At 30.7% G+C, this 15977-nt stretch overlaps 1 protein-coding gene and 1 non-coding gene across 2 annotated transcripts in view; both read left to right on the top strand.

Moving 5' to 3' along the window:
• Positions 1-15977, top strand: part of LOC145313938 (uncharacterized) — a 49774-nt gene that overhangs the window by 17048 nt on the left and 16749 nt on the right. The window contains exons 5-10 of the mRNA XM_080153606.1: positions 475-541; positions 1041-1081; positions 1383-1420; positions 6186-6304; positions 6752-6885; positions 15864-15959. Coding sequence (XP_080009732.1) covers positions 536-541; positions 1041-1081; positions 1383-1420; positions 6186-6304; positions 6752-6885; positions 15864-15959 — 434 coding nt within the window. The 5' untranslated portion in view covers positions 475-535. The remainder of the gene's footprint in view (positions 1-474; positions 542-1040; positions 1082-1382; positions 1421-6185; positions 6305-6751; positions 6886-15863; positions 15960-15977) is intronic.
• Positions 1890-1981, top strand: LOC145333037 (small nucleolar RNA snR60/Z15/Z230/Z193/J17). The gene has a single exon (XR_013884422.1). It is a non-coding gene; the product is annotated as a small nucleolar RNA snR60/Z15/Z230/Z193/J17 (small nucleolar RNA).

The following is a 15977-nucleotide window of genomic DNA, read 5'->3' as shown; positions in this document are numbered from 1 at the left end:
CCTACTGGGTAGGTATATTTTGAACGAAATTATTTTATTGTTAATTTATAATCTTATTATAGATATTATTCTTTGATATTCAATATTACATAAATAATATAATGATGAGTTGTCCAATGACACTTACTCAGCTCACTCTGATTCATACTTGAGGACAATCCCTAAACCTGACATTTATTTAATAGTTTTTTTTATAATGTTCCTAGTAATATAGTAGTATTTTAATATGCTTTTTTAGGTTTCTCTGAAAAGATTGTCAAAGGATTATATCTCTCTTTTTGAAGGTAAGCTTTTATGACTAAGGATTCATCAAAGTTCTTTTGTTCTCTTATGATGATTTGTTGACCAGCGATTTTTATCTTATCTTTTAAGGTGCGAAATGTTAAAAAATGTCACACTGATTGATTTTAAGTTTTTTTTTTCCTGATAATATTAATTTTTACTATTCTAGTAGATTATTTCATATTTATTTAGGTTTATCTGGTTATTTCTGAACTATCCCATTAGTCTTTTATTAAGACACTACGATAATTTTATGGAGGTAATTTATATTATTTAGGAGGAGGGGGAGAAGTTATGTAACCATCTCGTTAAAAATGCACAAATGTTACTTAGAATCCGAATATCTACGTTAAACTTGTTATGAGTAATTCTTGGTAGGTCTATTTTCCCTAAATTATTATAAGGTTAAATGGACTGACTGCTTGGCTGATAAGCTGGTTTCTTAAGTGTCATTTGTGCATTGTTTACTCATTGGTTGCAATAAAAAATCTTTTTTTTAATATTATATGATGTAAACCCTCTGATTCCCCTTCTAAATCTTTGCTGTGTTGATAATAATTCGCTTTTATGGATGTTGTCATCCTTGTTTAAGATACACTGAGCTTTAACATTAATTCTGTAATTTTCATTTATGATGATTTATTTATCACAGACCTGTTCCTAAAACCTATGAAGGATATTTGATACCTGAAAATAAAATTAAATATTTTAAAATTGCATGCATAAATCTAGCTTTAAACCTTATATCTTTATTTTAGGCTTCAATAAGACTTCATTCCTTGGATTTAAACTTAAAAAGGTAGTAGTTTCATAATTATCTAGAATATAAATATTATCTAAATGATTAAATTAAATCTGTGAATAACTTCAAGCCGGACCTAAATGTAATACCAACCATTTGACTGATGATGCCAAATTTTTCAGTATGAATGATAATAAATTGTGCTATACTTGTTCAGAAAGCTTTGATATACCATGATGATACTTGATAGGGACAACAGAATCAATAATGTTGATAACTGATGGTAGAACTGAAAGCTATAGCCATTCTTAATTTAGACATAAATGTTGTAATGGTTTTGATTAATATTTTTTTATAGGTTTCATAACCGTACTGATTTCACTGATTTTTATGAAGGTACTTACATTTTTTTATTATGTATTATTTTGTTTGTTTTTGCATGAAAGTTATAAGGAAGGGAGGAAGTGACACTTTTTGAAACCAAAACTAAAACTTAAAGGAACTCAACTAAATAGTTGAACTCTGTATTTCGTTGAGTTCCTTCGAGTTTTAGTTTTGGTTTCAAAGAGTCACCTCCGCCCCCCTCCGTTTTATCTATGATGATTTGATTTTACAGTCTGTCAATCCCATGAATTAAAATGATTATAATTGTAACCTGATATTATTAATATTTATCTGAACCTACTTTAATTAGATATTATTACTAACTATACAATTAAAATATTTTAGGATATTAAGATGATTACTTAATGCGAATTCGACTTAATTAAGGTAATTAAACTTTTTGTTTATAATTTTATTTCAAATTATAACAATGTTTCTTGTAAGATATCAATAAGAAAATTTAATTGTAAATTGCAAAAATAAGAAAATATGATGATTACAAAGCATAGTTCAACTGAGGTTACCCTGCTGAATTAAATGAAATTAGTCTTTCGCTCCTATCTGAATTTAGTTTTAAATAATTTAATAAAATATTTATTCTTTTCTGTTTTAATCCTAATCTTTATTTCAGGAGAAACGTTTGTGCTATTTGCCAAGACCTTAATGAATGTCTTTGATTTCCTTTGATATTTTTTAAAAATTTACTTATCTGTTATTTTTAAAATTACTTAAATAAAATATAATGTTTAAATTTGTTTTTTAATCGTTTTCTTTTATATTAACCGAAGGATTTTGCTAATAGCTGAGCCCAAGTTCTATTACAAGTAGCCTTGTCAGTTACTAGCGGCTACGCCCCCTAGAAGCCTCAAGGGGCACCTAAGGTTGGATGGAAGAAGTAAAGTCTACCGCATCCCATTTTAAATTTGAGTTTCAAATGAGTACAAAAAAATATTTTGGGGGGGGGAGGGTGTTGATGACATCTTCCCCATGGTTCCGCGGTTAGCGTGATCAATCGGGAAAAAAACCCTACTATATATAATAGGATAGAATCCTCTTCTACGACCCCCAAACCAGAAATGGTATTTGTTATTTCTCGTATCTTATTATAAACGGCTTTCCGCGGATACAATTATAAGATTTAAACCAGAAGGCACGGGCTAAAAAACTGGTTTGAATCTTATGATTGTATATTTTTATATTCGTAGAAAGCTGGATATGATATGATGCTAGACATAGTTTTTTTTTGTATGGATGAGAACCGGTTTCTATCCACCGGATTCGAATGAATACGAGATAAAACTTATATCATTCTGAAAGCTATGTTAAGCTCCCTTATAAATGCAAATATAGGAAGTATATAATAAACACTTAGTTGGAATTTGCCTGGCTTCAATGAAAAATCAAGTGAACTTTTAATTTTTAGTGAAATAAGTTCAAATCTTTAACGCTAGCGGCTTCGCCCCAAGAGGTGATAAAGAAAAAATTGGGCGAAAAACGTAAAAGGACCAAGCAAATCCCCTACAAAAAAAAATAATAATGGGGGGCGGGTTGTCTTTGGGGGTGACCCACCCCCCAAGACAATAGCCTAAAATCACCACTGGACCAGTAGGTATATTCCCTGAAGAGTAGAATCCGCTATCGGTTCAGTGATTACCGAGATCTTAAGGGACAGACATCGTTCTACTTTGTATTATAGATAAGTCCTGTAGAATGTAATATTTAAATCTTTTTTTTAATGCAAAAAGTTAATAATTCTTTTCATCAACCTATAAATAAAGTGTTAAAAGAAAAATCTGAAATAGTTGGAGCTTGAGACGGAACTGTATATTTTTAATATGTTAAACGTTTTACTAAAGTCAAGCTGATGTTAAATCATTAGGATCTTTTTTCCACTTCTTCCTGTCAATTAATCGTTGAATATATTACATTATCCGAGACCATGGCTCAACACGTAGCGCATCCGCTCGTTGTCGGGAAAGTGAAATTCAAATCTCAGTCCGACAGCGTGTTAAACTAAAGACGTTAAAAAAATGTCCATTGCTGCGAGGTCATATGCGCGACATAGTTACAGTAGGTGGAATAGCTTGCCCAAAACAGGCCAAACTCATTACCATGAATAGTTAGGACCTCGCAGACAAAGGTCATGAAATCAAAGGGTTAGTTACCCTGGGCGATTTAGCGCGTTACACTGCGATTTATAATGCAGAGTATCTCAAAAGCTGACGTTGAGAGGACTTGTACCCAAGGCGTCACCCACCATGCCCCCTGTTATCATCATATATATTACATTTGTGTAAGTAACTACAGAGTAAACATCTTGAGAAAGATCAAATTGCTGCACAATTGTGTCAAAAATGATCCAAATTACGTCATAAAAAGAGGGAGTAGTGGGAAAGAAAACCCCTAAAAAAGAGATGGGGGTCAAGGTTAAATGAACAAAATGTTAGTTTAGATGTAAAAAAAACACATAAGCAAAAAAAATACCTGAATTAAAAGTTAAGTTTCAATATTTTTTTCAAATAACTAATTTATATACTAGACTATTTAAAAACTAATATGTATAAGTATTATAAGAAATAGCGGCTACGCCCCTAGTGGCCTATAGCTTTTTTCTAGGGGTGATTACTTTTGGGAGGGTAGTGGTACCCTCCCTCACAATAATTATAAACCATCCAATGAATCTACAGTGTAAAAGAGAACCATATCGGTTCAGTGGTTAGCGAGATCCTTCTGTACAGAGATCTTATTACTGTGTAATAAGGATCAGCGGTTGCGTCCAAAGCATCAGCAAACAACAAAAAAAACTTACTTTTTCATAATCCTAAAATATAAAGTAGTCTGAAGCTTAAGATTTCAATAATGAAATGTAGACAGACTTACACAAGTTAATGATAGAGTAGATTCAATATTTAATTCAAAATACAAACAGATTTTTTAAGTATTTATTTATATTGGATTAAATGCAGTTTTCGGTAAATATGGTTAAATATGTATACTTTATTTAGCAATGATTAATTGGTTAAATATATTAAATGATTCAAACTATTGATTATTTAAGCTGGAAAGTTCTGAAGTAGCGGGATGTCTGTTTGTGTGTAAGGACACCAAAGCAGTAGGATGGCTGTCTGTTTAATTAATACAAATGTATTAATTAACTATGCACTTTGAAGAGGTGGAATATCTGCCTGTGCAAACTCGTTGAAGTAGTAGGATGTCTGTAAATAGCTGAATTGGTCTAATAAGACTCGACCCCAAACCAGAAGTGTTCTGTGTGTGGACTCTCAATTGCAACTGTTTTAATAAATGTTCTCTTTACTCTTCCAGAATAATTGAGAGTAATTAAAGAGTAATTAAGAGTAAAAACTTAAACTTGTCTGCAACTTGAATATATGACAATAACTAATGTGCCTATTAAGTTCTCATTTTCAGGGAAGGTCCCATAATAGTTTTAGGCTATTTCAGACATCTTCTTATCCCTTAGAAAAATTAACCCTAGATGCTAGGGGCGCAACCGCCTATAGGATTATAATTCAGTGCACTGTATCTATCTAATCTATTTTTAATAATTATTAATTGCTGCCCTGCTTAAAGACATAAATGTCCTTGTTTACCAGTCCAATTGGTTGTCCGTTGACGATACACACACACAGACCGTGTGTACCAGTCTGTCCGGTGAGGCCACACACACACACTCCGTGTAAGACAGACATATGTGTTGCAGAGAAAACTTAGAATTTAGATCAATACTTATATGTAAAGAATATAAAATGTAAAAATACGGTAGAAAGCAGTTTGAGTTTGTTTAAGTAACCATGAATATGTCTGTGATAAATTTTTGCATATTTTAATATTTGATTATGACAGGTTCATATTTAATCTTATTTCTATAAGCTTATACTTCTCCTTATAATAAAGTAACAGGATGTCTATCTGTTTGTCTGTCTGTCTGTCTGTCTGTCTGTCTGCCTGTTTGTCTGTCTGTCTGCTTGTCTGTGTATACTAAAGGATCTCGCTAACCACTGAACCGATCAGCTTCTTAACAAGGTAGCTTCTCTTAGGTTCTAGGAAGGTTTATAACTATTTTGGAAGAGGGTACCACCACCCTCCCAAGAGAAATAGCCCCTAGAAAAAAAATTACTCCCCCCCCCCCTCAAAAAAAAAATTTTCTTCTTTTTTAAAAATCTAAAATAATAGATTGGGTTATCAATTTGGCGTTATCCTCAAGTACCCCGAGAGGCCTCTAGGGGCGTAGCCGCTAGTGATAAATACAACAACGATTTAATTTAAAAATTCTTAAAAGTTAAAAGTATAATAAAATTGACAAATAAGGAAAAAATATTTTCTCTAAAATTTAGCTGATAATGCATATATAGTATATACTCTATAAACATTTTATCCGTCGTTCTATCATTTCTGTTCTCAGATACAGAATTTTCTATCAAGATAAGACCCCTTAAAAATTGGGAAATGATGGATATGACCACTTTTTACATTAATTATATATTAAAGAACCTCGTTATTGATATTTTCATCCTTGTTATTGAGATTTTTTCATTGGATATATTGACAGGAGAAAATTAGGTTTCTAACATGGAAGTCATTTATTTGGTTAGTTCGTTCATCGAGTAAGAGGGGTGGGAATGGTGTAAAGGGGGGTAGAGAAGAAACCGTTTTTTCAGCCCGCTATAAGCCTATAACTTTCACTTTTTTAGAGTACATGATAATCTGGTGTAACGTCCAAGTAATTTTATGAATAATGTGAATTAATTTTGTTTAGAAGTGAGCTCAAGAAAAGAGTACACCCCAAATCCGTTTCAACATCAGTTTGATGTCAAAATTATTGGCGGCAAGAGAATTGTTATCTGGAAAAATCAACAACAACAACACCAAAATGAGGTAAGATCAAGGAGGTAGGGGACATGGGACTGTGAACTATGCTACTTCTCTAAAGAATTATAAACACATGCTCTAATTCGTTAGTTACAAAACCGTGGGTACTATTTTTTTCAAGGTTAGGTTTTATTGGGTACATACAGGGTAGCTCCCCCACAGTGATTTGGCCAAAGAAGATATCTTCTTTGCATTAGGAATAGTGGAAGAAAATAATACCCACTTATTTTTTAAAAAATAATTGGGCTAGAGGGGGCAGGGACGTCTAAGGGGCGAGGGTAAAGGGATGATTCCCCCCCCCCCACAAAAAAATAACTTAGAGGTGCTGTAATTTCTAATTCTTACCTCCCCCCTCCAAATAAAAAAAGCTTGGACGTCCTTGGAGGGGGTTCTGTGCTCGCTAGACTTATGAGAAAAAGCACCAAATAGTCTTAAAATATTGATTTGATTTAGGAAAACAAGAATAAAACAAATGATGAGAGGGAAACTAAAGAAAGCAACAATAATGAAAACAAAGAGAATATTGAGAATAATAACAACCACGAGACCAATTACAGATATCAACAAGATCATCAAGATAATACCAAGTAAGAATTCATTTCCTAAATTTAAATTAAATAATAAGTAGGACTCGGGAGGGGTAGTTTTTTTGTTAGTTAGTTTATTATTTTGGGTCAGTGATGGGTTAGGTTATTTTGGGCACTGTGTAGTCTTGCAGAGATAGGGTATACCACAAATATAGGCTACGCAGAGTTAACCCACCCCCCCCGCCCCCCCCCCCCCCAATCCCAAGCGACGGTAATAGGTAAAGTAGGGAGGGGTGGTCAAAAACGTTACTTAGTCCTATGCAAGGCAACTTATGGATATTGCAATCCTTAATTATATATTTAATCCCTAATCTAGACAATTTTTTTAAATTTGCATCTAATATGGATTATTAGGAGATATACAATTTACACAACAATATTTCATATAAAATAAAACCAGAAAATACAAGATTACTGAGAAAAATCATGGTTACAGAGTTGGAAAAATCAGGGCTCGGCATGCAGCATCCAAACGGGTTGAAATTTTAGGCTTTATCTCGGCTTACACGCTTGCCGAGACCTAAGATGAATTAACATTTCCGTTACTATTTTAGACAAATAAAGAGTGTTATAAATTTTTAAACGATTTAACGCTTTTAGAACTTTCTTTGTTATTCCAGTAGCGTTGACATTGAACCTAATTTTTAACTGTAATTTGAATCATCCCATTTTTACAATATAAAATATAAAAAAAACTTGAAATCATCCTGGAACCTATGTCAAGCATCTTCAATAAAGAACCCAATCAGTTAAGAAGTTATTAAAACTTAGGCTTAACCCCCTACTACATTAAATCAATTTACACTACACTTTAGAAAAAAAGTTCAGAGTCTTTAATCAGACTTTTATATTGTTTTTAATATTAACATTAAATATTAATGTTTAATGTATTTTTTATCATATTTCACCTAATTTTCTAAGTAGATATGTAGAATTTATATAAAAATCAATTTAACTATTTTAATATAAATAATTTATTTGGTTTTTATTACTTGAACATTAAATAATTCATTTATGCATGAAATATAAGAATTAAATGAAAGTAAAAGTAAAAGTACTTCAAGAATAGAATAAAAGATAAAAATACTGACAAAATACCTAGCTGTTAGTGACAGCAAACTAAGGTGGAAAAAGGCATATATATGAGGGAAAAAATGAAAAGTTTTACAAAAAGAAATGGCGTTATCTTAGAAAATTTGTTTTCAATTTTGAAAATTTTAGACAATTTTTCATAAATATTAAAATAAAAATTATAGATTATAATGACAGTTTTGTTAGCCCAGTCATTTGGCCCCTCAGGTTTCAATGGTTTCAATGTGTTGATTTTTCATTCTAATATCTGCAGAAAGCTGTCTATAATACGATGTTATAAATAAGTATTGCTGTATTGTTTAAACATCATATTATAAATATAATTATTAAAATTAGATTATTATTTCCGTAATATTGACTTTGACGCAACTTAACTTGCAATAAAATTACACAATAACTTTACAAACTATTTCTGATAGCTGCATTAAATGTAATTCTAATTTTGAATGATTTGGGCTATTTCTAAAATCTATAATTATGATTAAAGATTAAAATAAATCAGTTTATAAGGAACTATTGCTGTGATATGATATTGAATTTAGTATCAATCAATTAAGTACAAAAGCAATTTGCTTTTAAATAATTTTTTTCTCATTTGTTAAGATTTTGTTAGTATTTTGATTTAGTATAAAGGGAAGAGGGAGGGAACATTGGATTGAGAATTAAACTGGGACACGAAGAAGCATTTTAAAGTACCTATAAAAATGACGTCATACAGGCCTACCATTGGGTAATTAAAATGTATACTGGCCTGCCATTAGCAATTTAGTCTGTGTATTGGCCTATCATTGGTCATTTGTATTGTATATTTTTCAAGAAAAAGGTATAACAACAAGCGAAATGTGTTGCCCCCCAACGACAGATGAGAATCACGTATAGGTTTCGTGATTTAGTTCCGAATAATTATTGTTGGTGTAAGCTAGGAGTTTTTTTTATAAAAGCTCTGAACCTGTAATTCATCATGAATTTACAAGAAACTCTACATATGATAATAAACTGTCTACGATTAATGAAACAATTTGAGCTTTGCTTGCACGACCTTTACCTGGAAGTCCTAGAGTGATTTTAATGCATATCACCTTTCCCTGTTATATATGTAGCATTAGGACTCGAGATACTGATTTTAGCGTCTCTTGGAAAACGCTAATATCGAAATCCCTCCCCAATTTCTTTGGATTTTAAAAGTAGCTGTTTTTGAAATAAAATGGTTGACAACATCAATAAAAGCGAAGGTCTGGAAAGGTAGGACAAACGAACATTAACACTTGTAGAGTGCCAGAACTTACTAAGCAGTATATAAATGTATAAATGAAAATAAAATTCAAAGTAAATTTGTTACAAAACTTCATAAAAACAGGACACTGCTTTAGTACATACTTACATTTTTAAGGCTTATTTGTAGAGATGCATATATCATTGTACCTTGTTGTCCTAGGAATTAGTATTCCAAACATCAGATGCTTAAGATAATTATATTACATAAAAATTTAAAATAAACATTTTTTAAATGGACTACGAACTTTCTCGTAACAATTATTGAGTTGCTACTCTTTCTAAGTCGTACCTCATGCAAAATTTAGAATAAATAGGACAATTCTAGCATGTCTAAATTAACGAAAAGAGCTAAACGTTACGGTCGGACCGACCCTTATCATAGAAAAAGCTTCGCTTTAAAAATACAATTTTTTCATGTTTATACCTAGTTGCGTCTATTAATAAGCTAAGATAATTAAATTTCTTTTTGTAAATTAACGATGCACATTAAGTTTCTGCCATTAAACATTAGTTTTTAACTAACTTCCGGGAAGTTGACAAAAATAGAAATAGTTTTGCCTAAAAATAGATTTTTCATTCGCTTTACATTTTTCATATTCTTATCTATTTAATGAACATAAAGTTTAGGCATCAAAATTTTGCAACAAAAAAACGTATTTGTGTATTTAAAAGTATTAAATATAATTTAATAATTACTAGTAAACCTAAATTATTGGTATAAGCATTGTTTTAAACATAATAATTTGAGTCACTTTGACATTAAAATAGCGTTTAACTAACCAATATTTTAAGATTTATTGATAGTAGCATTCAATTTATTGGTCTGAGTCTTAATAAAGTGCAATTGATTAAATTCACTTTGTATACTAGATGTCCTGCTTAAAATACACACACACATACACATACACAAACACATATGAATTCAAAGAAGTTGTATCAACTTTTTTTTTATAGCTAGCCGGTCCTTTTAGTAAGTAGTAGATGTAAAATTTTTCATAGAATTCAGATATGCAATCGTTTTTTTTGTAGACCTCTTATTTTTAAAGTAATTTAAGTTTAAAAAAAAAAAAATTAAGTCGATTTTAAGGTACTAAAATGCAACAAAAAAAGAAAGAAAATGGCCATTATGAACAAAAATAGTAAGATCTTTAATTTGACACCTTACTTTTTCAATTCTGTCAGGTAATTATTGAAAAAATCGATTTTTTTAAACCCACGAGAATAAAAACTTTGAACTCAATTTTATCATTTCACAAGTAAAAAAATATGGGTTCATATATACCTTTAGAATCAGAAAAATATTACGAATCCATTGTAAGCAAAATTGAAAAAAAAAGTTTACAATATAGTATATAAACTACAATAAAAGGAATTATATGAAAATATCATATTATATTGTACAGGCAACGTCTTAACTTTTGAATTGGGTATAAAAATGGGAAGGGGGTATAGAGGGGGTAAAGAGGGGGTAAAAAAGGGAAGACGATAGTGTTGCCAGAACAAAAAATACAATTGGCCATTTTTATATTTTTTTATTTTTTTACTTTTTTTCAATTTTGCTTACAATGGATTCGTAATATTTTTCTGATTCTAAAGGTATATATGAACCCATGTTTTTTATGTCTGTTTGAGAAAATATTTAGGTCTAAAGTTTTTATTAAACCGAGGTTAAAAAAATAGATTTTTTCAATAATTACTCAACAGAATTTTAAAAGTAAGGTGTCAAATTAAAGATCTTACTATTTTTGTTCTTACTGGCCATTTTCTTCTTTTATTTTGTTGCGTTTTAGTACCTTAAAACCGACTTAATTTTTTTTTTTAAAAACTTAAATTACTTAAAAAATAAGAGGTCTACAAAAAAACCGATTGCATATCTGAATTCTATGAAAAATTTTACATCTACTACTTACTAAAAGAACCGGCTAGCCATAAAAAAAAAGTTGATACACCTTCTTTACAAAGAATACAAATACGAATTGTTCCACTTAAAGCAGCTAAAAATATTTGCTTCTAAAAATACAAAAAATCTTTTTGATTAACTTTACAATAATTAGCATTTAAAACAAATATATTTTTTTTCTAGTTATATATTTTTTCAGTAATTGTTATCAACAAAGCAAAAGGTTTAAATTGGAAACTTGCTTTAATTGACATTATAAATCTTTTTTTTCATATAAATTTAACTAACCTATTCATATTTGCTGCTTTCAAATTTTATGCATTTTGTGTGAATTGTTTAAGGTATAAGAAAGAGGCTTTTTTGGTTGGCCAAGGTCGGTAGCAACCCGAGGTAAAACTTTGTGCCTTATCAATTTCTCAAATCTCAAATTCTATTTTCAGTTTTAATTGTGTAACCTCGCAGTTCATTCAAACTACCTTCATACATATATATGTATTAAAAATATTACAAATTTTATAGCAGGAAAAAGCACTAAAAAGCCTCTAATTGATAGTCTCTAAAATGTTTAGTCTAATGAAGGATGCCAAAAAGAAAGGTCAAGCAAAATAAGAAAAAGATTGTTACCAATCAAAAAGTGAAAATTAAGCCATTTAACAACAATTTTCAATAAATTAATAAAAAAAATCAAATTCAGATTTGTATAATTTTAGATCATCATCTTAAAGAAATCAGTAAAAATGTTTTCACCTTTAAATAACTGGTTAAAACCAGTTCAATTTCATCAAGTTTAAAACGTAATATATATATGTATGTAAAAAATATATTAGATCTATCATTTAATGGCTTTAATTAATTAACAGAGCATAGAATCAGATCCTGGAACAATAGATTTGTCAAAAAACAGACATTTACTCAAAAAGAACACATTTTTAGGTGTTTAATACAAGACAATCTGGTTTTAACAAACATTAAAGAAATAAAATTTAGCATTCTTAGGATAAAAGGGGGGAGGCGGATGTGCCACTTTTTGAAACCAAAACTAAAAGACAACAAAGGAACTCGACTAAAAAAAAGAGTTACAGGTCTGAGATTTTGCATGGCAGTTGCTTTATAGGGGTACAATATGGAACTGTGAAGAAACGGCGGCGCAACCGCCGAAAACCGCCGTTTCCCGCCGAATTTTTTTTTGCAATTTCTCGGCGGTTGCACCGCCGTTTCTTCACTGTTCCATATTGTAACCCTATAAAGCAACTGCCATGCAAAATCTCAGACCTGTAACTCTTTTTTTTAGTCGAGTTCCTTTGTTGTCTTTTAGTTTTGGTTTCAAAAAGTGGCACATCCGCCTCCTCCTTTAAAACTTTATCATAGTTTTACAGGATAGATTAATTCTATTACAAATACAAAAGCTTTGGATGAATATAATATTCATTTTTTTGGTTCTTTAACTAACAGTTCAATAATTCTAATCTACATAAGGGGTGATTTTGTATATCGTCATTGGGATGTATATCAATGATTTGCTCATCCCTAAAGATCTTTGATTGCAGATTTATCATACAGGGTTTTAAGGAAATGAGGTTGTAAGTAAAAGTTTCAAATTTTTGCTAATAATTTTTTTTTTGAAAATATGCTTAAAGTTTTGACCCGGTGTCTTAAAACGTAAAAGTTATAAATTTGTTGTTGTCTTATATTAGCACCTAAAAACATGAAGTTCTCTCTCCTGACAAAAGAAGAAGTAAACATGAAGTGGGTGAAATTGTACCTAAATCCAAAGATAGTGCTCCCTCATCCAGGGAGGAATATGTCAGCTGGAGATAAAACTACACTCACTCAAACTTTTCTGAGGTGGATTCTTTAAAAAAAATTGCCCCACTAATCGCTTAGTGGGGCAAAATTTTGTTTATTTTTTTTGTAGATTTTTAATGTGATTTTGGTGGATTTATCACGAAAACAATTTTGCCCCATTTAGCGATTAGTGGGGCAAACTTTTTTTAAAGAATTCACCTCTGTTTAAAAAAACAAAATCACTATTTTAACATAATATGCTAGAATAATTTAAAAATCTGCTTTTTACTTCAAATTAAAAGAAAAGTTGAAGGTGAAATAGTTTAACTTCAGATGAAATATCCCTGCAGTGGGACTGAAGTAAAGTCATTGCATTCCGCTCCCGAGGTGTCGACAGAATTGAAAAGAAAACTGGAGTACAGCTCTTACATGAGGCAACTTATTTGACTCACTGTTTTTATGTCTTTTAACAATTTTTAAAAAAATCAATGAAAATATCTACGTATGAACTTATGAATGCACAATAAATGTTTCGTTTTATTTTACAGTGGCGTGCATAGCAATTCATCAGGGTGATGAGAAACCACTAGGGGATGAAAAAGGGAAAGTCTGGCCTTACCAATTTTTGTTTTATGGAATGTGTTAAAAAACCCCTCTACCGCCAACAACTAGTTCTAGTTATTTAATTTGGTGGTTACAAAAATATATAGTTGGGCCGCCCAAAGAATATTAAGCCGTTCCCATCAAAAAGATTTTCACTAGCTATTTAAGGAGGGCAAATTGGGTTTTAGGCGTCCAATCAAAGAAGATAAAAAATACTATCCTTAGTTTTCAATCTAATTGCTATACCCTATCAAAATACTGACAAAATGCTTAAAATAAAATATTATTTTCAATTTAATAACTTTTTTTATTAATTTGTATAAACAAACTATTGAATACAATAAAAACCTTACAGTGATCAATAATGGTATATGTCAGGGATTTCATCCCTCGTATCAAATTTCAACCCTCCTCAGAAACAACCAGGTGTTTTAACAATACAGCCTAACATTTAGCACAACCAGGGTCTGTCAGTATTACTGTTAGTTAATACTATTCTACGTGTCTTTTTCAAAAATTTATTATTCCTTATCATCAAAACGCTATTCACTGGATATGTAATATAAGCATACATTAAGATTCATAAATCTTTCAAACATTGTTTATTTCTTAAGCAATTACAAAATAAATCCGCTGCTGTTTTGATTAAAGACCATTTGAGTAGATACCCCAAACCAAGTTCAGCTTGGAGAACTCAGAAACCTGAGAAAAAGACCAATACCAAAGTGAGAATTGCAAGTTTAAAAATACATATGCCATAGAATTAAAAATAAAAAAACCTTTAAAAAATTTAAAAAGTCTTTTTAACTATTCTAATTGTTAATTTCTGCAAGTTTAAAAAAAATAAATATATGTTTATGTCCTCATTTCAAAGTAACATGATCTATGTCTGTCTGTGCCGATGGATCTCTTTGACAACTGAACCGATATGGTCCTTTAAAATGTAGCTCTCACAGGTCCTTGGAGAGTTTTAACTATTTTTGGAGAGGGTACCACAAACCCCAAAAGAGAAAACGCCAACCCATCCCCATAGAATTCGGAGCCTCTAGATGCTAGGGTCGCAGCCACTAGTTTAAATATAAAAATTCCGAGGTGTTTATTATTTTTTTAAAATTGTATGTAGAATATAATTCACAAACACACATACATAATTACAGCTAAATGATTCATGGAAAGCCCATTTGTTTCAGTTTATTATGATATATGTTTCTATTGATTTTTATAATTTAGTTTACAATAACAATGCTTATTTAAAAGTAACAGGATGTCTATCTATATGTGTGTAGTAAAGGATTTCACTTATGGTTCTCCTCTATAGTGAAGCTTCAGATAGGTATAGAGAAAGCTTATAACTGTTTAAGGGGAGGGCACCTCAACCTTTCATAAAAAATTTTGCCATCCCGCAAGTGCTCCTAGAGGATTCTTAAGGCGCAGTTGCTAGTTAATAACAACAAAATACATACATTTTAGAAGCTAAAGTAACATGTTTTTAGATGTCAAGCAAAGTCACTAGATTTAAAAACATTAGGAGTTTTAATTTTGCCAGGTTTGATTTTTGACCTGATTTCTGACTTATCTGAAAGATTTAAACCTTATGATTCTCACTTTGAGGAGGAGCCTGAAATGGATAAAATAGCCTCTGCACTTCTAACTAATGGAGATCCTCTCTTACAACACAATGAATATTATCTATATGAACATAAACAGCTGTCACCAAGTGAAATAAGGTACATACCACAAACTTTGTAGTGTTTTATTGTCTGCCCATAATATTCTTTTTAAAAAGAATTGAACAGAAAACTTGAAATGTCTTATATAAAACATTTTATTGACAAATAGCACTGCAAGAATTAAAAGTAATAACCAACAAAAAGATGATAGAATAAAAGTAGAAATCAATGTTTGAAATTTTTTCATGTAGTTTGATATTTTGTCCAATAGATGGCAAACTTGTTCTGAAAAAGTAAATTTTTGTTTGAGTTTTTTAATAGATGACATTGCAAGTAGATTTATTAAAAAGAAGCTGCAAAAAAGTTTATATCATTAATGTATATGAAATATGAACATGAGAAGATGGCAGAACAGTAAATCCAAGTGAAAGAGAGAAAGATATGTAGTGTAATATTTTGTCACTAGATGGCACACACTTGTTTAGGAAAAGATGACAAAAAAATCTAAGATGGAGAGAGAAAGATATGTAGTGAAATATTTATTTACTAGTTGGCATACAATTGTTCAGTGCGATGAAAAAAACCATGTGGGAGAGAAAAGGCTCTTAAATGTAGTGTAATATTTAGTCACTAGATGTCATACACTTGTTTAGGAAAAGATGGCAAAACCGAAGTGGAAATCCAAGTTGGACAGAGGAAGAGGAAGAAGAATGGAGGAAAAGATCCCTAATTGATCCAACTCTTGACAGGTATTACCAGGGATAAAG

Source organism: Acartia tonsa, chromosome 1 (genome assembly GCF_053477335.1).
Source record: "Acartia tonsa isolate MP-2025a chromosome 1, ASM5347733v1, whole genome shotgun sequence".
Classification (NCBI taxonomy): domain Eukaryota; kingdom Metazoa; phylum Arthropoda; class Copepoda; order Calanoida; family Acartiidae; genus Acartia; species Acartia tonsa.
Note: the sequence above shows the minus strand (reverse complement) of the source record. Positions and strands in the feature narration are given on the sequence as shown.